Source organism: Ascaphus truei, chromosome 3, assembly GCF_040206685.1.
Source record: "Ascaphus truei isolate aAscTru1 chromosome 3, aAscTru1.hap1, whole genome shotgun sequence".
Taxonomy (NCBI): domain Eukaryota; kingdom Metazoa; phylum Chordata; class Amphibia; order Anura; family Ascaphidae; genus Ascaphus; species Ascaphus truei.
Genome location: NC_134485.1, coordinates 381,661,346 through 381,683,750, shown reverse-complemented (window position 1 = coordinate 381,683,750; position 22,405 = coordinate 381,661,346). Strand labels below are relative to the sequence as shown.

The following is a 22,405-nucleotide window of genomic DNA, read 5'->3' as shown; positions in this document are numbered from 1 at the left end:
TTGCAGACAAGTATAGTCTATTGTCTATACCCTTCTCTACTTCTGTCTGTACTCACTACACACAGTGACAAGAAGAAATTCAAGTCAATATACTCGAAGCACAATACATTTTATTGTATCAACATGGCAACATTATTTTGAATTTGTATTTTTTGGTACAATAGTGTGCCTACATTATCTTCTTATTGCTACACACAGGGGCGGATTAGGCTGCCGGGAAACAGGGCAAATGCCCACTGAGTCGGTGGGTCCATGAGCCGGTTCCAGCTTGGGGGGCTTGATGGCAGCACCAGCTTGATGGTGGTTACATAGGTCCCGCGCTCTTCCCCACAACAATTAAACTGATTGCCGGGGAGAGTGGTGGGCAAGTGTCTCTTTCCGGAGCGGCATCTCCTGCAGCGTCGCGTTGTCATGGGTTAAGCGTTGGTCACATGGTTAAGCGTTGTCATGACAATGGGATGTCACATGGTTAAGCGTTGTCATGACTATGTGACGTCACATGGTGATGCGTCGCCGTGAAAGTGCGACGCCACATGACGTGGGAGGTGGGTCGGTAAGACAAATATTGCCGAGGCCGATCTCGGTCTCCAATCTTCCCCTGGCTACACTTAGGTGTGAAAGCCATTCTTAAGCCCTCGAAGCAACAATCCCCTATCCACAATGACTTGCGCCTGTTGTACACACTTCCTGCCTTTACCAACTCTGTTTTTGAATCTGATGCTCCATTCAGAAGCTCTTCAAATATTAACCGTCCAAGAGGTTAAATGGACTCGCCGCAGGGCCAGGTTACCATGGTACCCTCAGACGCTAGAAATTAGACTTGCAGATACTACATTTGTTTTATTTTTAAGAGAAGAACATGTTTGGGGGGCAAGATACTATAATTATATGGGTTCTTATCTGGTATAGGTTTCTGGGGAGATTTGCTTATTTAATGACTTCTTCCCTTTTAAATTTAGAGTCTGAAGGGTCGGTGCGTGTGACTCTGGAAATAGCTTCCAAACGGACAATGCTCAGTGTCGTCGGTTACTTGAGGAAACAAAGCAGGTGCTGTGTGTTTCTAGCTTCACCTTCACAGCTGCATTTCTCACCGTTTGTGTTTCAGAAGGGTTAGTGTTCTCAGTAAGATAATCTTGGACACCTATGTGAGCTGCTAAACTGCGGAACTGGATTCCCAGTCACAAACAAATTAAACTAACATGCTGTGTTTCTCTGTAGATATCACGAATTAAGTAGAAATAGCCGTGTTAGTCCAGTTGCGAATTAAAAAAAAAGGTATCACCTAATACTGAAGTGTACGCATTTACTCTGCTGTGTAGATATCCAAATGCTGTCTGATTTATTATATACATAAACCGGAATCTGTCTACTGCACTTTTATCACTATGTATTGTGCTTCCTCGCACTCTTTCATTAATATGCAGTAGGAAAGTAATATTGTTATTGATGAATGACTGACTTATTTCTTGTCTCAATCAGACCAGTCCCAGGAACAGCTTTTGACAACAATTTCTGGCTGGATCTGAACTACCTTGAAGTGGCCGCGGCGGTCCAGTCCTGCGCTGCCCACTTCACCGCTTTACTGTATGCCGAGGTCTACGCTGACAAGATCAAGCTTGAAGCAGAACAGCGCAGAAGGTAACTGCTTCCATGGGCTTGATGTTCCTATATGGACTGTGAGATTTACATCCGGTCTGCTAGCAGGTTGTTCATGAGCAGGGATGTATGTGGAGGAACAGCAAAAATATGCAATCGTACAGCCATCGACCGTACATGTTTCAACTCTTTAATCATGCAAGCGGTTGTCCTCTGATATTCACCTACTGTCTGCCTTTCCTTATTATTTTTTTACGGATTTAAGGGGTTTTGTATTATTATTTTTTTTAGGATTGATCTTTGTGACAAAGACATTTTACATTGCTGCTGGTTTCCTGTAACATTAAAAAGAAGGAAAAAAAAGTATGTGTTGTGTACTCTGCAGAATAGCGTTTTTTGGGCTTTAGAATTTAAAGGCGTTTATAGATAGAATTTCCACATCAGTATACAATGGAGTCTGTGTCAGAGAGTTCAGCAGTTAAACGGACCATCACTCTTACAGAGCCTTCATCTGCTGTCTCATTTGGGATCAATTAGTGGGGTTAAATATATCTTGCACTATGCACTGTAGTTTAGTAATATACAGTGTACAAGGATAATAACTTTTTCGGCATCAAATCTTCCAGATATATGGTAAGTCTGTAGCTCTGATGTATTTGCATCAGTGCAGATAAACTTGATTATCATATTTCTTACATTTGAGACGCATGCAGGCGGAAGGAATAACAATTGCTGTGTTTCAGGCCACTGTTTTTTGACAGTACGATATGTAGACCCTTCATTGTTTTGTCCTACCTGTGGGATTGATGGCGGTTATAAATGATATCAAATTAGTGCACATTGCAATGAATGTGCCTGCTCTGAAGCAACTCGGGGTAATTCTATAGAGCCAGGTGTCCATGGGGATTTTAGGCTGATAACAGCTTGAACGGCCTCTTCTATAAAATAAGACCCTACATAGGATGTCCACATCTGTACAACAGGCAAGTTTCCAATTTAAAAATGTGCGTCTCGTTCTTTGTTAATTATTAATGCTGCACTCCACATCCGTTTGCTAGACCATCGCCAACTGGCTTGTAGAGATTAATATATAATTGCTCTCAACCAGTATCTTATTCTTGTGTCTGTCGTAAACAGGTCAGCCTCCACTTCACGGAAGTGTCTGAAGTTTGAAGAAGGGAGCCAAACTCTGAATATTATCAGTCTGAGTGAGAAAAGTAAAGAAGAGACAGGGATAAGCTTACAGGTAAAAGATGCAGGAACTGAAGTTGGATTTGAGGATCCCTCAATGTATGTGGGGACAGTACAGCAACATGAATTTGTTCAACCATCCAAAAAACTTTATCTAAAAGAAAACTATCGTTCTATAGTTCTCTTCCCTCAGGTGGTGTAACCAACGTTATACAATCCTTTAGGAATAAATTATTTCAATTGTCTTAAAAATGCCATAGGTTGTCACCTTATATTGTCATTTACAAAACAATATAGTTTTGATTTTTTACTTAAAAAGAAAATCATGTAAAATAATTAGAAACAAACAAAAATTCACAATGCTATATCCAATGTGACAAAAAAATATATAGTTAGATACTTAACTGTGTTATAAGTGTGAGTAATATAGTAAAACTCTTTGGCCAAAGCGTTCTAATCGTGCAGCCACGTCACGGCATGACCACTTTGCAGGTCCTAACACTACCTGTGAGTATTCTCATTTCCTTCTATACTGGAGGGAGAAAGGTCGATAATGGACCAGTCTTCCACAGGTGCATGAATAAACCTGCTACTTAAAAAGACGTAAAATAATTAGATACACAGAATAAAAAAAAGTTTTGCCACAGAAGTAACGACCTATTGTTGCATCTGACTTGGTCATAAAAGCACAAATCAGTTTCTCAGTAGAATACTCCCCTGAAATGTACCTGGAATTAAAACACAATGCATCTTTTTAATCCTGTGCTAAGTTACATTTGTGTGTTAGGATCTTCTGATGGAAATCTACAGAAGTATTGGAGAGCCTGATAGCTTCTATGGCTGTGGTGGGGGGAAAATGCTTCATCCCCTGGCCAGGTATGATATTAATTAGGATGAATATTTGAGAGTGGGATACGTGCAAGGCAGATGTTAACATTTTCTTCTCTGTGATAGAATACGGACGTATGAGCATGAGGCCATGTGGGGAAAAGCTTTGGTTACCTACGACCTGGAAATGAACCTTCCTCCATCCACTCGTCAGGCTGGGATCATGCAGGTAACTCTTCCATTCCCAGTCTGATAACTGTACACCAAACTCAATCATGTAAGAGACGTTGTAATCCCTGTAATGCGGAATGACACAAATAGTGTTTAATGACGTGTGTGCCAGGGAGAGAACACGCTTTACCATTGTTTTCAGTACCGCTATCGTATCCCTTGTGTTAAGTACACGGGCGTAATGATGTCTGCTACATCTGTGTATTGTATTGTATGTCTTTATTTATATAGCACCATAAATGTACATAGCGCTTCACAGTAGTAATACATATCATATACATAACAAATAATATAAATAACAGATCATGGGAATAAGTGCTTCAGACATACTGTAAAGGTAACATTAAGGAAAAAGTCCCTGCTCCGTGGAGCTTACAATCTAATTGGTAGGTAGGGAGAACGTACAGAGACAGTAGGAGGGAATACTAGTAAGTGCGTCTGCAGGGGGCCAAGCTTTATGTGTCATGTGTCCATGATTATCCAGTGCTACTCAAATGCTTCTTTAAGCAGATGTGTCTTAAGGTGAGTCTTAAAGGTGGATAGCGAGGGGGCTAGTCGGGTATTGAGGGGAAGGGCATTCCAGAGGTGAGGGGCAGAAAGTGAGAAAGGTTTAAGGCGGGAGAGAGCTTTAGATACAAAGGGGGTAGAAAGAAAACATCCTTGAGAAGAACGCAAGAGTCGGGATGGTGCATAGCGAGAAATTAGGGCTGAGATTTAAGGAGGGGCTGAAGAATGTAAAGCTTTAAAAGTGAGCAGGAGAATTGAGTGTGAGATACGCGATTTAATCGGAAGCCAGGAGAGGGATTTCAGGAGGGGAGATGCGGAGACAGATTTAGGAAAGAGTAGAGTAATTCTGGCAGCAGCGTTTAGGATAGATTGTAGGGGAGACAGGTGAGAGGTCGGAAGGCCGGACAGCAGGAGGTTGCAGTAATCGAGACGTGAGAGAATGAGAGCCTGAGTCAGAGTTTTAGCAGTTGAGTAACAGAGGAAAGGGCGTATCTTTGTGATATTGCGGAGGAAAAAGCGACAAGTTTTAGAAACGTTTTGAATATGAGAGGACAATGAGAGTGAGGAATCAAGTGTAACCCCTAGGCAGCGTGCGTGGGCTACTGGGTGAATGATCGTATTTCCAATAGTAATGTGGAAGGAGGTAGTAGGGCCAGGTTTGGGAGGAAGTATAAGGAGCTCTGTTTTTGCCATGTTAAGTTTCAGTCGGCGGATGGCCATCCAGGATGATATTCCAGAGAGGCATTCAGAAACTTTGGTCTGTATAGCAGGTGTAAGGTCAGGGGTTGAGAGGTAAATTTGTGTGTCGTCAGCATAGAGGTGATATTTAAACCCAAAAGATGTGATTAGGTCACCTAGAGAGAGTGTGTAGAGAGAAAAGAGAAGGGGTCCCAGGACAGAGCCCTGGGGTACCCCCACAGAGAGATCAATAGAGGAGGAGGAGATGTTAGCAAAAGAGACACTGAAGGTACGATGGGAGAGGTAAGAGGAGATCCAGGATAAAGCTTTGACCCAAATACCAAGAGTATGGGGAATGTGAAGGAGAAGAGGGTGGTCCACGGTGTCGAATGCTGCAGAGAGGTCGAGTAATATGAGCAGAGTGTAATGACCTCTGTCTTTGGCAGCGTGGAGGTCGTCAGTTATTTTAGTGAGGGCTGTTTCAGTAGAGTGAGCAGTGCGGAAGCCAGATTGTAGAGGGTCTAGGAGAGAATAGGTGTTGAGAAAGTGTAGCAATCGAGAGAATACATTGTATTGTGAGGAGGTTGACCACCAGCTCGAAATAGAATACACGTGATGACAGGAACTACATACACTTCCAAAGCAACCAAGGCTTGCAGTACCATATGCAACCCTCTATTGAAAGGCTGCCAAAAGAGTGACTAAACACAGCCCAGAGAGTCGTCTCGATGTTTAAAATGGGAATGGGAATTGGATCTCCTTGTAAAAATAAGACATTTTGTATCTCTGTCTAGTCTTCGTTTAAAAGATACATTCACCAAAGATACACTCACCTGCAAAATGTCTCTGTAAAGCGCTACGTATAACTAGCAGCGCTATACAAAAACATGCTACTATTATTATTATTATTATTATTATTAAAACAACTGTTTTGCTGCTTGTTTAGCCTGATTTTTATGCCGGTGATTATATTTACATTTTATGGGCTCCTCTGCAGACACTCTTTCCAGCATTGCCTTTCATTTGGTGTGTGTGTGTGTGTGTGTGTGTGTGTGTGTGTGTGTGTGTGTGTGTGTGTGTGTGTGTGTGTGTGTGTGTGTGTGTGTGTGTGTGTGTGTGTGTGTGTGTGTGTGTGTGTGTGTGTGTGTGTGTTTGCGTGTTTTTGCAGGAACTAGGATAAGGGACACAGCACACTGAGTATCTTGAAATAAGTAACTTGTTAAAGACCACAATACAAGCCACTTATTGTAAGATACTCGTGCTCTGGGGGGGGGGGGGGGTGTGTGTGTGTGTGTGTGTGTGTGTGTGTGCGCCAACCAGGCAGCACTTCACAAAAAATGTAAAGTCTTCAATTTTGTTGTACATCTAAATCTATTAACGATTACCATGCTCATTATTAAACAATGCCAACCCAGAATTCAGGTGCAAGAGATATCCATGAGAACATTGGTACAAATAAGTGGCTATTCACAGGGAGAGACCTTCCAGAATTCTATGGTCTCCTGACCCCTAACTCTGCTTATACAGGCTTTGCAGAATTTCGGCTTGTCTCACATGCTCTCCACGTACTTACGAGGACTTGAACATGAAAATGCCGAATGGTCCGCTGAGCTGCAGGAAATTCGCTTCCAGGCCGCCTGGAGGAATATGCAGTGGGACCACAGCCCATCCATCAAGTACAGCAGTCCTTTTATGCAGTAGATCCAATTGTGAAATGGTGACATGATACGGTATCTATCGCTTTCATTGCTGGAGAGGTCACACATTTGCTGCAGACCCTTCACGCAGAGAAAGCGTCAGATGGGATGTTATGCATATTAGGAGAAATTCACACATTTTTGAGTAGTGTTATTGGAGCACGATTGCCGTTAACTGGCATTCAAGCCAATGGTATTGACGCTTATCGAGCCCTAATACCCTTATCGGAAATTTGTGAATTCCCCATTTGTTTTCTTAGCATTAGTTAAATGTTTGGGGAAGGGGGTTATTTTAGGGTTTTAAAGAACCTTTACAGATTCAAAACTCATCCAAAAATATGACTTAGTATGCACACAGTATACTTTAATTTAAATGAATTTATAAAAGTGATACATTTTAATTAATAAATATTAAAATATATCATATGACAATACTTTTTTATATATATATATATATATATATATATATATATATATATATATATATATATAATTTGGTACCTTCCAGATTAAAACAAATACATCCTATAGCCTCAGACAGATGTTGGCGTAACTGTTCCATGGAAGGTTCATTTTTTTCATATATGGCGGTCTTGCTCTAAAATACAAACCTTTTGGATACAAGTTTTAGAAATCACAAAGGAAATGACTGGTTTTAGTCTCCAGTTGGATCCTATAGTGGTTTTGTTGGGTGCGTTAGATGTGGATAAAAAGTGTCCTTAAATCTAACTCCAGTTTTCTAATCGCACATTTACTATTAGCTGTTTGCTATTAACTTAATTTTTAAGTTTAAAAACGTTCAAAATGTAGAATGTATCTATTACTGAGAAATATTATATATTTTTCAGATTTTTTAGGTCATTTAGTTATTTGGTGAAATCTCTATATCTCTATACACAAACGTATCACAGATCCTGTAAACACATTTGAAAAAGACTTAGGAAGAATTCTGCTCGTTATTTATTTTTGAGGAAGGGGTCCCTAGGTGTCTTCAAATGAACCCCGGCTGAAACTACTGGCTTAGATTTGTTTTTTTTACATTTTAAGATGTTCCCCAAGGCATGAAATATAGATTATTTTTAGTTATGAAGATAAAAAGATTGTACTTACTTTAAACTTGTGTGCTTGTTTTGTTTTTGTTTTACGGGGCTACCAAATAGTAACTCCCTTCTATCTCTTCCTCACCAAGAAATGAGGCAGCAGGACCAGGCTATCATGAATCCCTGTTTCGTGCCATCCAGTCTTTGAGAGACCGGGAATTCTCTGGCTTCAAAGACCATCTGAAATATGCCAGGCAAGTAGATTAGTCAGAGGTCTTGTCATCTCCGGGGCCTTCGTTCAGCATTTAAAGCCGCATTTTATGTTTGGATAAGAGTAATAACATGTACGTCTACAAACCAAGTGGAGGTATACTGAAGTGGTACCTAGATTAATACATTGAGGCCCATGTTTACTAAGCAATGCCTTGCCACATGACAGTGAGCCCATTGACTTGAATAGTATGTGACGTGTTTTCCAGTACTGGAAGGTGTCTTATGGCAGAAGACTGCTTAGTAAATATGGCCCTGGATGTTTTTGGAGCTACCTGTGTACATTTACATTTCCACAATGCTTTGGCACCTTGATGAAAATATGTCATGTTTATTTGTATATACACTGTAGTGCCTGCTTCAAAGTGATAATAATAAAGATGATGAAATGATTTACCCAATATAGGAGTGTTAGGGTGTGTTCAGGTAGACTGGTGGATGTCCACAGCTGTAATTTACTGTTGAAACCATTATATAACAACTGGAGTATTGCAGTGTTCTTAGAAAGCTCACTAAGCATGACTTTGCACCTTGTTAATGTCTGTTATGTTATATGTTGTTGTGGAATTTCTTAAACTTTCATGTGTTGAACGTAGCAGCCCAGACATTGGGTTAACATAGTTATCTGATTGTCATTTCCATAGGGAAAGTGCCTGGGAATGGTAGTATACAGGTAGAAGAACGCTTGCAGATTACTGTTCCGCTTTGTCCTTGCTGAAGTTCTAATGTATCCCTAGGATTAAGGAAGTGGAAGAGCTGTGCAAAGGCAGCCTGGAGTCTGTGTATTCCATGTATCCCACGCTGTGTAGGCTTCAGGCTATAGGAGAGTTGGCAAACGTTGGCCGGATGTTTTCCAGGTACGTCAGTTCTGAAACCCATATCTCTCATTTCTTCTTAGATCACTGATGGAGCGAAGAAATAACATTATTTAAGTTATTCAAGTATTAAGTATTTAACCCTAATGAAAATGTTAAAATCACATGGACCGTAAGAAATAATTTGTTTGTATTTTGCATTCACTAGGAGTAATTGCACCTTTTTAAAGCTAATTTTTAATATTAAAAAATCAAAAAGGTGAGTAGAGGACTCTAGATCTTAGTGTTTTAGCTGTCTAAACACAGCAGTAGAAACTAATAGCGGAAATACAGTACCAAACAGCAAGTTTTATGCAAAACTCAGGTATTTAATCCAAATAGTTACTCCATATTCAAAATCTGATTAGGTATAAAATGATGACGTATGATTTCTATGTTTCACACCTTTTGCTTACTTGAGTAGATCTGTGATGTGAATACCTAGAATATAAAGGGTATGCACTCACTGTTTATATTGACATAAGACAGTCCTTCATAGAATTGTCTGCATTACATAGCTTTGCTGCTTTAAGTCTCTGCCACCTTGTTAGATACATTGTGATAAAGCCCCATGAGACAGCGAGATGTGAGTTGCTTTCTTTGCTTTCAGATCCATCACTGACCAGGAATTAAATGAAACGTACATGAAGTGGCAGAGACAGTCCCAACTCCTTAAAGACAGTGACTTTGGATTCCAGGAGCCCGTCATGGCCCTTCGTTCAGTGATCCTGGAAATTCTGCTGGAAAAGGAAACGAATAGCTCTAATCAGGAGTGTATTAAAGACATTCTAACCAGGCACCTGGTGGAGTTATCCAAAGTAGCAAGGACTGCCAGAAACACACAGGTATAGATTACTGAGGGATTTTACAAAATTGCCAGGACCTTTTGGAATGAGGATTGGTTTAGTGGTAATGTCCCTACCTTTAGCCTTTTCCCTGTGGGCCCTGGCACACCAGAGGCTGGTTTGATGTTCCAGGTACGTCATCATGGAAAGTCTTGTTTTCTAGGGGATGATTGGAGCGGTTGGCACGATCTAAATGGAAGTGTAGGGTGCTCCACTCCCGTTTACATCAGCCGGGGGCGCTCGCTGCCATCTGGTTTGCTACCGAAGCGATCACGTTTTGCCGCATATGACGGAAGTCTGGTGGCTCTCATTTGCCGCCGGGCTCCCGGTAGAGTAAGAGTTAACGTTCCCCACCGATCAACCCTCAGGTGATCCTCTATCTGGTAGGCGGCAAATGGGGTTTACGTTTTGGCAGTGTGATGGTTATTGCCCATAAATATAAGAGAGATAAGCAGGGGAAGTTCAGCCCGTGAGATCAGGTAAATATTTATAGTTGGTGTCGGACCTGCCTTTCTGGAATTGCCCTGGCGATGCAGATGGGCTTATAATTAATTGGCCAAAAAATGTAACTAGAGATCCCTCTTTTTGAATTTAGAGACATGAAAGGGTCCTTTATGTTGCATTGCGTGCTTTTATGCTGCATTAGATAAATGACATAAGAGGAACTAAAGAAATGTGCCTTGGTATTATTGTTTTATTTTTTACCTTTCTGTGAGTGAGCTTTTGCCTGACAGTGCTCATACAGAAATGATTACATCTTAGACCCGTAGGTACTATGTATTAAGTGATCTTTACATAGCAGGTGAATGTGGCCTTATGCCAATGTCTGTAGTACTCCTGGGCTTGCGTTTATGGAGGAAGTCACACACCCATTCTGACATTCTTTCAGACACGTCTGACACTATTTGGTCTATTGCCAACAACACACTGTTATCAATACCCTCCTCCAACACATTTTATTTCTAGGCCCCGGGCCTCTTACTACTTCCTTATGCTTGTTTACTGGAAGAGTGGCTCGTTGAGTAACGACACTGACTGGCATTGCGTTTGACCAGGGGGACCTGGTTCAATTCCCGGTGTCAGCTCTTTGTGACCTTGGGCAAGTCACTTTATCTCCCTGTGCCTCAAGCACCAAAAACATAGATTGTAAGATCCATGGGGCAGGGACCTGTGCCTGCAAAATGTCTCTGTAAAGCGCTGCGTAAAACTAGCAGCGCTATACAAGAACATGCTATTACTATTATTATTACTGCTTTGCTAATTCCTGATAACGCAAAATTGACTATTTGCTGAGAAATTACCTTTGATTCATCCTGTGCCTCTAATATCTTCACCATTAACCACTTCTCCCCTGCCACAGAAACTGGTGTCTCCCTACTAATTTCCCCCCACTTTTCTCTCTTGCTGTTTCACTAATTTTCACTTTTAAACATCTTGAACATCTTTCCCAACTCCCATCCTTTCCCTGGCCCTCTGTAAATAGGTTTTTGACATGTACATTTTATTAAAACGGCAACAACTAAAGGCCAATGAACTTCATGTGATTTAAATCACTATTCCTTCTTCATTCTTCATTGAGCCGTCTGCGACTTTAAGGACTGAAATTGAGCACCCCCTTGAGCAAATAGCACCACTTGGTAAACATGTTCCTGCTACCAGTGGTAGCTAGGAAATGTAGCAATATGATGAACATGTGCGTTGTTTCTTGCAGCTCCCCGAGAAGGCGATATTTCACATTAAGCAGCATAATCCAGCACAGTTCCGGGCTTCAGAGTGGCAGCTTGAAGAGGCTCAAGTGTTCTGGGCTAAAAAGGAACCAAGTCTGGCCCTGGGGATACTCAAACAAATGATTGACAAGCTGGAATCAAACAGCTTTGAGGTTTGTTACTCAGGCTGTGTCCTTGCGCATGGCTTTTGGGATCCATTGGGCCGGGATGAGTGAGATCTCGAGCTTCCGGACCCAAAACCACATTTAACCCATTAGCCGAAAGAGTCCCCGTTTGCAATGAAGCAGTTAATGCAAATATTTCCTCAAGGAATGACATTTCATTAAAGTTTAAGACCATTGGTGACTATTGGAGTCTCAAAAAGAGAACAAAGAATAGCAAAGCACCACATAAACTGAGTGCGCCAGATAAATAAAAAAGAATACTTTATTCAATTATATTAAAGAGATTTCTCTTTTGTGCCTCCAGGTGCTTTGGCAAGTTAGTGAGACCTGACTGGGACTAGTTATACTGGAGAAACCGCTTATTACAGTCATTCCTATATAGGTCTCACCTGCTGCGGAGGAGAGATACTCTTTACATTCTACTACATACTGATATACTACTTGAATGAAATGCAGTTTTGCCTCCACATGTGTAATAAGCATCTGGCTGCTCTACTTTTTGGCTATTGATGTACCGTGCGCCATCTATCATTGAAAGGATTTAATGAGAGAATAAACTATTGATGGTAAAGAATGAACCTCACTGATTACATCGTCTTGGTCATTCACTTGAATTTGGCATCGTGCCTCCTGAAAGTGGCAGTGCTTGTGATCGGAGTCATTTACATGTACACTGACACCCTTTCCCAAATAATATGCGTGTGGCTGCTTGTATTAATTTGGGTGTACATTTGGTGATTATGTCACACCTTCGGAACTCTTTATTTAATTTCTGGGATTATAGAACTGGTGGAAACGTTTACAGTTATCAACTCAGAAGTTTCTTCTGATTTATATTTGATATAATATATTTATAATAATTTATTATTAAGGACATTCGGTGCGCTTAAGCAAAATAGCAAGGCTAACTTATTTCAATACTAACTGTAGAGCAGCTTAGATGTCTATTACCCTCTAGATGACTTCCAGCTTTAACAAAGGAAACAAAAACTGCTTGTCCATTCCAGGGCTCTATTTATTTACTGTAAAATTAGGATAAAATATAAAGATATACTAATTTTCTTTTATAATAATAAAAATATATGTTTCTGTGTATGCAAAAAACATACACGTGTGTGTGTGTGTGTGTATATGTACATATATATATATACACATATACATACACAGAGAATCATAACAAAGAAGCGTACACATAGACGTATGTGTGTGTATACACACACACACACATATATATGTATGTATGTATATATATATGTATGTATATATATGTATGTATGTGTATATATATGTATGTATGTGTATATATATATATATATATAACCATAATACTGAGTTAAGTTATGGTGAGTAAAAAAAGTGACAAAAACCCTCCACAGGAAAGCAAATAAGGTTTTTGGAGGTTTTTTGTCACTTTTTTTACTCACCATAACTTAACTCAGTATTATGGTTTAGCCTATCCCATAGCCTCTCTTGCATTCCCAGTAAAATCAACCCCACACTGATGAGACCCATCAAGGTCGAAACAGCTGTCTGTGGGTGGTTTTCTGGGTATGCACCTTAACCCTGGCTGTGCTCAAAGCTGTGACCATGCAGCAAGCTTAAGCCTATAGGGAACCATGTTAAAAATGGTTATTGAGGCAAAAAGTGACACTGTGTGCTCATTTGCATGTCATTTCCCAGAATCCCTTGCTGCAGTGGAAGTGCTGTATGCTGGGTGATAATGGAGAAAGGCGGGGTTGCAGACCTGCCTAAGACATGCAGATGAGCATACAGTTATATTTGCATATATATATATATATATATATATATATATATATAATTATAAGTGTGTGTGTGTGTGTGTATATACACACACACACATTTGTCTATATGTGTACGTTTCTTTGTTATGATTCTTCTCTTGCGTTATTCCACTGTCTAACATGTGAAAACACAGTGAAACTCGATTGCTTTTTCCGTTCTTTACGCAATCTTTGTAATGCTAGACTTTTATTTAAAGGTTGAGAACAATCCCAACCTGCGATTGATATATGCCGAATGTTTAAGGTTATGTGGAAACTGGCTTGCTGAAACATGCTTAGAAAGCCCTACCATCATCATGCAGAATTACCTGGAAAAGGTGAGCTGCAATCGTCTAACATGATTATCAGATATACCCCCTACAGAAACACATGCTAAAAATGTCCTTTTAGCTGTAAATAGAACTACCAGAAGTCTTGTATTTCTCTTCCTTACTGTGCTCCTTTTTATGTGAATGGGACCTCTGTTGTTAAACTACTTTTTATTTATAATTACCAGTTCCAATTTAAAGCAGGATGAAAAATGACCACATTATGTACTGTATATAACATCGAATGCATTTAAATACGATAGAAATATTGCACTATACACATGGCTGGTGCCCACATAGTTGTCCCTGCTCTCATTGCTGGCACGCATGTGATGATCGGTCCCCCTGATAACTAGCTATACGATCAGCTATCCCATTGGTGGATATGTTTTGCAGTCATGGTGAACTGCAGTCGCGTGTTACTATCATATTATCTCTGCAAGTGTCTCAGAAAGATTTTCTATTTCACGATCTGTTTCCTCTTATCTGGAAGCCCTGTTGGTGGGGTCTGTGAGAAGCCCTGTTGGTGGGGTCTGTGAGAGCTGTGCTTCATCTTCTGACCAGTTTATCTTACAAAACCTGATGTTCCAAAATAAAATATAACTGTATAGCTATACACATTACAGCTTTAATTTAGAGGCTCTCGTAGCTTGTTCCATTGTGTTTTAGACTGTATGGATACATTATAAGAGGCTCATGCACACACTGCCCAGAGAATGTAGATCGGTTGTTCTCAATCTTTTTGTCTCTCAAGGCCCCCATTTATAGGGCTCAGTGGCTGGGGCACCCCTACAATAGTTGGAACCTAAACAAAAATACAAACAAAATAGTGTGGACAGATACTACACACAAACAAACGCACACACAAAACAGGTTACACACAAAACAGGTTACACAGTCACAAAACATGACAGAAAGAAACACAAGGGCAGACAGCTACAGATACATACGCACACACAGACCCGGGCAGACAGACACACACACACCAGGGCAGGGAGCCACACATACACACACACACATACAAAACAGGTTACACAGGCAGTCACAAAACATGACAGAAATAAATATCAACTAGGACAGACACCAGGGCAGACACACACACACAAACACACCAGGGCAGACTTCTACACACACACACACACACACACACACACACACGGTAAACAGCTACACACATACTACGGGGCAGACACACACATAATAAACAGGGCAGACAGCTACAGACACACACAACATAACAGATGCACATCAGACAGACACTAATTACCTTCCTCTGCTCACAGCTCTCTCCTGTCCGTGCGGTTCCCTCCTCAGACTAGAGAAGGGGGAATTTTTTCCCCGCGTTTGAGTCCTACGCGGTTTGACCAGTTCCTTTGAGCCGCAGCATTCCGCCGATCAGTCTCGTAAAGGCAAATCCAGCGGGTTTTTCCACCACTGAAAATCTGAGTGACGAATTTTTAAGAATCCGAACTCTAATTCAATCCGCATACCTGATATACAGTTTAGAGCAGGAAGAAGACTTCCATGTTAGTAGTGTCTCCAGTTGTGTATATATCTCCCTTCAAACATCCTAAATAAGTAAAATAGGGAGAGATGCCTGTGCTGAAACGAGCACACCTGAGGTACCCTTGTAGATATGCATATGACTTTGCAAAGTGTATTTAAATGAATCACATCCCACCTTTCCTAAAAGGCTCTTTACAGAGTTAACAAGCCTAAGGCACCTACTGACTGGACTGGTGTCAGACCCAACAGGACTAGAACCCAGAACCTCTGCTGCTCCTGGGCATCAGCTCTAGCAGTGTGAGCTAAACCAGCTGCAGGTGCAAAAATAACAGCACAGTGAATTATTGCACCAATAAGCTGAAAATGTATCTTTTTTTTAAGTCCCAAGGCACACGGAGATTGAATGACTTGTCCACAATCCTACGAAGTTGGCACTGCGGCTTAAACCAAGGCCTCCCACTTTCACAACAAGGCTACTGATAACAGAGAGTAGATTGTTAATAACTTTGCGATCCTCTGGAACTTTTTTGTAATGTTCTCCAAAAATGAGAAAAGCGCCAGTCGATGAACATTGTCACTATATTAAATGTGCACAGTGTGGTTTTGTTTCTCTCTTAGGCTGTGGATGTTGCAGAAAGTCCCGGCAGCGGCAGCAGTGACAAGCTGCAGGAGGGAAGGATGAAGGCCTTTCTGTCACTGGCTCGGTTTTCAGATGCCCAGTATCAGAGGATAGACAATTACATGAAGTCCTCAGAGTTTGAAAACAAACAGGCTTTGCTCAAAAAAGCTAAAGAAGAAGTTGGCTTAATGAGGGAATACAAGGTTTCGCCAAACAGGTAATAGTATAGACTGTTTATGACAAGGGAATCTATGTATTCTTGACTACTACATTATATATATATATATATATATATATATATATATATATATAATCAAAAAATAAATAGATGATACCGTTCTGTGGCTAACGAAATGCTTTTATTTGTGCGAGCTTTCGAGATACACTGATCTCTTCTTCCGGCGATGTTACAATGAATGAAGCAAGCAAAAGGTATACTATAAACAGTGTCTATTGGAATGTTATCTGTGCTGTTCCTTCCCCCGGTGTGGATGTGTTTTATGGCTAGCCATAAGACACTGTTTTTAAGTATACCTTTTGCTTCATTCATTGTAACATCGCCGGAAGAAGAGATCAGTGTATCTCGAAAGCTCGCACAAATAAAAGCATTTCGTTAGCCACAGAACGGTATCATCTATTTATTTTTTGATTATTGAAGCTCGGCTAACACGGTACTGATACCTCTACATGTGTGTGTGTATATATGTATATATATATATATATATATATATATATATTATATTATATTTAAGAGTAGCATTGGGACCTGTTATGTTGACATAAGGATGAAGTGTGATGTTAGCCAAATGACCACGTTGAATTTCCGCTCTATGAGAATAGGATAAACCTGGAAAATTGTAACTTAACATGCTTAATAACGACTAATTTGGGGCTGTTGTCTGAAACAACATAAAACTAGAATTGACAAATATTGTAACTTATTCATTGTTTTTTTCATATATATTTGTATGTAGTTGGAATTAGATTTGGGTAGAGTGGTAAAGACCATTAATAACTGTGCCCTAATCACTTACATTGATGCAGCCTGTTACCTGGCTTTAGATACAACACTTGACTGAAAGCAGCAGTTTTACCAATTTAGTGATACTTGTTACTGGGCTCTTAGGACTTTATGGCTTGCATTTTAAAAGCTATTAAAATACATCATCAACCCTGAACAAAAAGGTTAGAGAAGCTGTTATGTGGGTGAGTGTTTTCATGTGATTGCTTCTCCAGTATTCCTTGCTAATTCCACAGACGACTCTTTATTTGTGCTGAAACATCAGATGTTGTGCATAGCTTCTTGGCAACCTCTTTCTAGGAGCAGCCATTTATCTGATAATTGTAATTGTTATTTGCTGTCCATGCAAAAAGCACCAAGTTATAAATGTGCTGCAATCTGTATAATCCATCTTACAAATGTCTTTTTGCAGAGGCGGCAGTTATTACCATTTAATTACGCGATACTCTAGCGCAAAATGGGGGGAGATACTCTGGGGGGAGAGGGGGCGTGGCGCTTACAGAGGCCCTGCTCACTTCTCAAAGGCATTTAAATGACATGCTGGGGGAGCGGTGAAGGCCTCTGTAAGGTCCCTTACCTTGGCTCAGAAGGCTTCTGGTGACGTGTCGTCACATGACGTCAGAACACCGGAGCCAAGGTAAGGAGTGGGGGGGCGCAGGGGAGAAATATTGTGCACCCCTCCTCTAGAGGCAACCCAGTGCATTGCACAGTGCGGGAAAACTACATGTCCCGAGCTTCTTCCCCAAGCTGGCTGGGAATCTCTCCGACATCACATTGTAGGTTTTGGGCATGGAAATGCAGAGTGGTACGTTGTAGCTTTTACAATTGTCTCTTAACAAAAGTTATCCTCAAATTTCAGCCGTCTAAATTCACAGGTTGTAATGCTACGGTAGGGACCGCCGGAAGGCCCTCGGATACACTTATTTTTCCCTTTTCTGGCTCACCCGTTGCATGTTGGTTACAGGTTCTGAATGGTGGAGCTTATGGGAGGTTTAAAACCAGATGCACAATAAGGTTATGGGTAACAAAGTGACAAAAAATCCCTAAGCCTACAGTATTTACACAGCAGATACTCAGATTCTGCGCATGTAAATGAGCGCACTGTTCCCTCTTTACCCACCACAACCTTCTGCGCCTGTTTTGGTCCATAATCCCCAATTATTTAACTCTGTATTTGTTTGCTTTTTTTATTTACGTGCGTGTTCATTTTGACAAATCTCCTGGTTGAGTCTCTTTTTGAGTTGATTTCCCTGCCTGTCCTCTGAAGCCTTTTACGTGAGATATACTGTACCTGTCTGGCAGGTATACAGTGAAGGTTCAGCGCGAGCTGGAGCTGGATGAATGTGCCATTGCAGCCATGACCGAGGACAGGAAACGTTTCCTGTGCAAAGCAGTGGAGAACTACATCAGCTGCCTGGTCTCCGGAGAGGAACACGACATGTGGATCTTTCGCCTTTGCTCCCTCTGGCTGGAGAATTCTGCGGTGTCTGAAGTCAATAGTATGATGAAGGTGTGTTCGATGCTTTCTCTAGGGTTTCTAAATTCTATTTACACCTGTAATAGCAAAGCAAATACATTCACTGCAGAGAATGGGGCTACACTCAACACTCTTCATTTCTCAATATTTAGAGGTCAACCAAACAAGGTGCGTAAAGCTTCAGGTGAAGAATAAGGATATTAAAATAAAAATAACAGGCTTTGCAGGGTGACCAAAGAAGCTGAAGCCAGTTTAGAGGGGAATGGGAATACAATGCCTGTCTGCTATTTGCATTGTCCCAGATAACATCACAAATAATATCTAATACGGAATGTATTATTCTGTTGATTCTTATTTTACATCTACTTTGTCTTTTTTTTTTGTTGTAATTTCCAAACAGCAAGATGCTGAGAAGATACCATCCCACAAGTTCCTACCGCTGATGTACCAGCTAGCTGCTCGGATGGGGACTATGAAGATGGGGGGTCTTGGATTTCATGAAGTGCTCAATAATGTAATCGCCTTTATCAGATTTACACATTGTTAAAACAGATGGGGTCTGCATTGGTAAATCAGATTTGCTAGTTTACCCATAGGAACGGAGCCAGGATATAAATGTATAGCACTGCTTATATCTCAGTTTACCAGAAAGAAAGCGTATCCCTTACCCATTAGCTGCAGTAATAGCTGGCATGGAAACACATCAATACCCTCAGAGTTTCTGTAATACATTATTTTTCTTCATATGTCTCTTTTGGCTTTGGCATGTTAAAATCCCTACAATTAACGTTGGGGGCGGAGGAGGTGTAGATACCCCATTTAGCAATGTTAAAGGCATAGCCAAGAAGCTGGCAGTGGCTACAGCCAGACACAAAGTAAGCTAGTTATGTTATTTGTCACTTTACTCGCCATTACTTTTTGGTTGTAGCCACTACCAGCTTCACGTCCCATAGCCAATAACCAATCACTGATACGACCAAAAAGATCTATACTAGCTGTACACTGCTTTAACCCAGGCTGTGCTGAGGAAGCTGTGTAATGCAGCAAGCATATGCATATAGGGTTCCATGTCAAAATGGACAGGAAACAAATAGTAACATGTGAGTGGTCATTGGCATGTCATTACCCAGAATCCCTAGCTGCAGTGGAAGCATTGCATGCAAAGATATGATGGAGCGGCAGGTTTGTGGACCTGCCTGAGACATATGAATGTGCACATACAGCAAGTGATATTTGCTGTGTTCTGTACAGTGGAGGGGTTTTGTCACTTTTGTATTCACCATAACTTACTTTGTATCTGGTTATAAAAGTTAGCTAATATAGTCACTGTTATGGTCAATAAAGCGAAAAGTAAGTTATGTTATAGAAATAAACAATCATTATTTGACTTAAAACATTGATGTTTTCATTTGCACAAAATGATATTGTTAAACTTGGCAATTTTAGTGTGAACAAACAGAAAAGCAAAATATTTTATAACAAAACACTTCTTTCTCCCAAAATATTGATCTTTTCATTTGCACAGAATTATTTTGGTAAATTCACAATTCTGTAACACGGGCAACTTGCTTTGTTTCCCGACAGCTCATAAGCAGAATATCATTGGATCACCCATACCATACATTGTTCATAATTCTGGCTCTTGCTAACGCTAACAAAGATGACCTGATGATGAAACCAGAGATTGTGAAAAGGAGCCGGCTTACCAAAAATGCACCCAAGCAGATATCCCAACTTGACATGGTAACATTTTATTACGGAATGTATTACCATAACTTTATTTTTAGCCACAAGGCGGCAAGTCATTATCCTGAGCCCAAAAATTACGTTTTGTTTCTGGCCTTGTAATAATAATGGCAACTTGCGTACCATTATTGGTTAAGACTGTAAGGCAATAGCATTTCTTGTCAATATCAGTTGATGTGTGATAATCACCTTATATAAATAACTAGTTTAACGGCCACTGGAAGAAAAGACATAAAAAACCTGTCGGATGTTTATTTAAATACTGTATAAGCAATAGCCTTACATCTTCCAGAACGCACTTCTTAATGTGCAACCTATTTTAATTGAACTTTAGTTCCTTTTTGTGTTTTCCTAGAGTTCAAAAAAAAAAAAGCTTTTCGTTAAATGGGAAGACTTTTAAACTAGTTTTATGTTTTGTTTTCTTAAAGCAGCAAAACGTGAATTATTTTTTTTTTTTTTTCCTTCAAAATAATTCAGTGAGGTCATGGCTGCGCCTTCCCCCCTTCCCCCTCCCTGTCGCACGCGTCATTGCAAACAGAAGTGCACAAACCGCTCCGTCGCGCGCCTGTACTACGGACTTGGCCTAACACAGGTCTGGTTCGCAGTTTTTTTTTTGTATTTGCATCGTCTCTGTGAACATGTCAGTTGCTATGTATCCCAAGCTCTGCCGCATGTATGAATTGTGTAAGGGGAATCTCTGGATAGGTCACTTGTTCAATCCCTAGAGGAAATATAATTGTTAAGAACAACTATTCAGTTTACCGATGCATAGTTAGAAAAGCCGCGAGTGAATGTCCGCTTTGTTTCCACGTATAAGATTGAAGTCACACCTCTTCAATATGTTCGCTGCACGGATGTGAATTCCATGTGTGACTGTGTAAATGCACAAGCCGGATGTGAATTCCGTGTGTGACGGTGTAAATGCACAAGACGGATGTCTCTCTCTCTCTTTTGTCTGCATCTGCAGGATCGCATGGAGGCCGCATGCAATGTAGTGAATACAATAAAGAAACGCAGACCACACATGGTACGAGATGCTGAGAGACTTTGTGACGCGTATATAATACTGGCCAATTTGGATGCAAGTCAGTGGAAATCTTCAAGAAGTAAGTGTAGCACAATCATTGTACTCACAATAGCGCACTGGGCAGAAAATAATTCCTTTTGTACCTCTGAGGAGCAGTGTTGTTTCCTACTTGCCAATGAAAACTCATGTCTGATTTCTACCTAAGGGCTCTTCAGCAAAGATAAATACAAATTGTTTTAAGAAAATGTGATGACTTGATCAAGCCATGTCAGGGCTTAGCTTTCCCTTCTTGCTGGTAGGGATAGCAAGTCCTTACAAATCAGAGTGTTTCAGGCCGTTCTGGCAATAAACCAGTAAAAACAAGCTTGTGTTTAGACCCTGTTGGCCTTTAAGCAGTTGAAGATCTAAGAATCCTGGTGTGTATGTGTGTACATTCATGCTTGCATACATACATACACTATGTATGTATGTATGTATGTATGTATATATGTGTACATATTTTTATATAGATATATATATAGATCTGAGCTTAAGTCTGTGTGTGTGTGTGTGTGTGTGTTTATATATTGTGTGTATGTATTTATACATAAACAAGCTATTGCTAGATAAGATAATCGTAATTCGTGCCATCACAATATATAATTAATTGTATTAAATTATTTTTATTTATTTTTTCATGTAGAAGGCATCCCTATCCCATCAGATCAGCCCATCACTAAATTGAATACATTACATGACGTTGTTATTCCAACCATGGAAATTAAGGTATATAAAATATACATTGTCTCATTGATATACACGAGAGCCTCAGTAAATTAATTTGTGGATTACTTTGTAATAATCTGCTCGGAAATAACTGTTACTTGTCACCCCAGACCTGTGTCTGTAAACTTTTCCCAGGGTACAATACGAAGCTCCCTCGGTGGATCCCTTGGGACGCTACTGTTCGTGTAGTGCTAATGTATCAGCCTCCACAGTAACCCAAAAGCTTTTAATATTGGACCCACTTACATTTTTTTTTATGTGGTTAAAGCCCTTAACTGGAAAGGCCGGATAAGTATTGCAAAATAATCTCACATTAAAAGAAAATTAAAGAGAGAAAGAGTTAACAATAGAATGGTTTAAAATAATGGCAGGAGGGGCAGTAAGTAGTATGATAATTGGACCAACCAGTAATCTATAATCTGTTGATCTGATAAATGGTATCATACTCTCCCTCTCTCGTTACTTCACTACATGGAAGAAAAGACCAGCACGGCTGCCCACCCTTC

At 40.4% G+C, this 22,405-nt stretch overlaps 1 protein-coding gene across 5 annotated transcripts in view; it reads left to right on the top strand.

Moving 5' to 3' along the window:
- Positions 1–22,405, top strand: part of ATM (ATM serine/threonine kinase) — a 124,830-nt gene that overhangs the window by 91,556 nt on the left and 10,869 nt on the right. For 2 of the 5 annotated variants that reach the window (XM_075592353.1, XM_075592354.1), the window contains exons 38-54: positions 960–1,047; positions 1,480–1,638; positions 2,734–2,842; positions 3,575–3,663; positions 3,742–3,844; positions 6,559–6,707; positions 7,918–8,022; positions 8,776–8,895; positions 9,503–9,737; positions 11,449–11,616; positions 13,628–13,747; positions 15,863–16,080; positions 18,187–18,394; positions 18,762–18,875; positions 19,946–20,104; positions 21,075–21,213; positions 21,817–21,899. In XM_075592353.1, coding sequence (XP_075448468.1) covers positions 960–1,047; positions 1,480–1,638; positions 2,734–2,842; positions 3,575–3,663; positions 3,742–3,844; positions 6,559–6,707; positions 7,918–8,022; positions 8,776–8,895; positions 9,503–9,737; positions 11,449–11,616; positions 13,628–13,747; positions 15,863–16,080; positions 18,187–18,394; positions 18,762–18,875; positions 19,946–20,104; positions 21,075–21,213; positions 21,817–21,899 — 2,366 coding nt within the window. Of the gene's footprint in view, positions 1–959; positions 1,048–1,479; positions 1,639–2,733; positions 2,843–3,574; positions 3,664–3,741; positions 3,845–6,558; positions 6,708–7,888; positions 8,023–8,775; positions 8,896–9,502; positions 9,738–11,448; positions 11,617–13,627; positions 13,748–15,840; positions 16,081–18,186; positions 18,395–18,761; positions 18,876–19,945; positions 20,105–21,074; positions 21,214–21,816; positions 21,900–22,405 lie in introns of those variants that run through there. The other 3 variants (XM_075592355.1, XM_075592356.1, XR_012800016.1) reach the window with 3 other exon arrangements.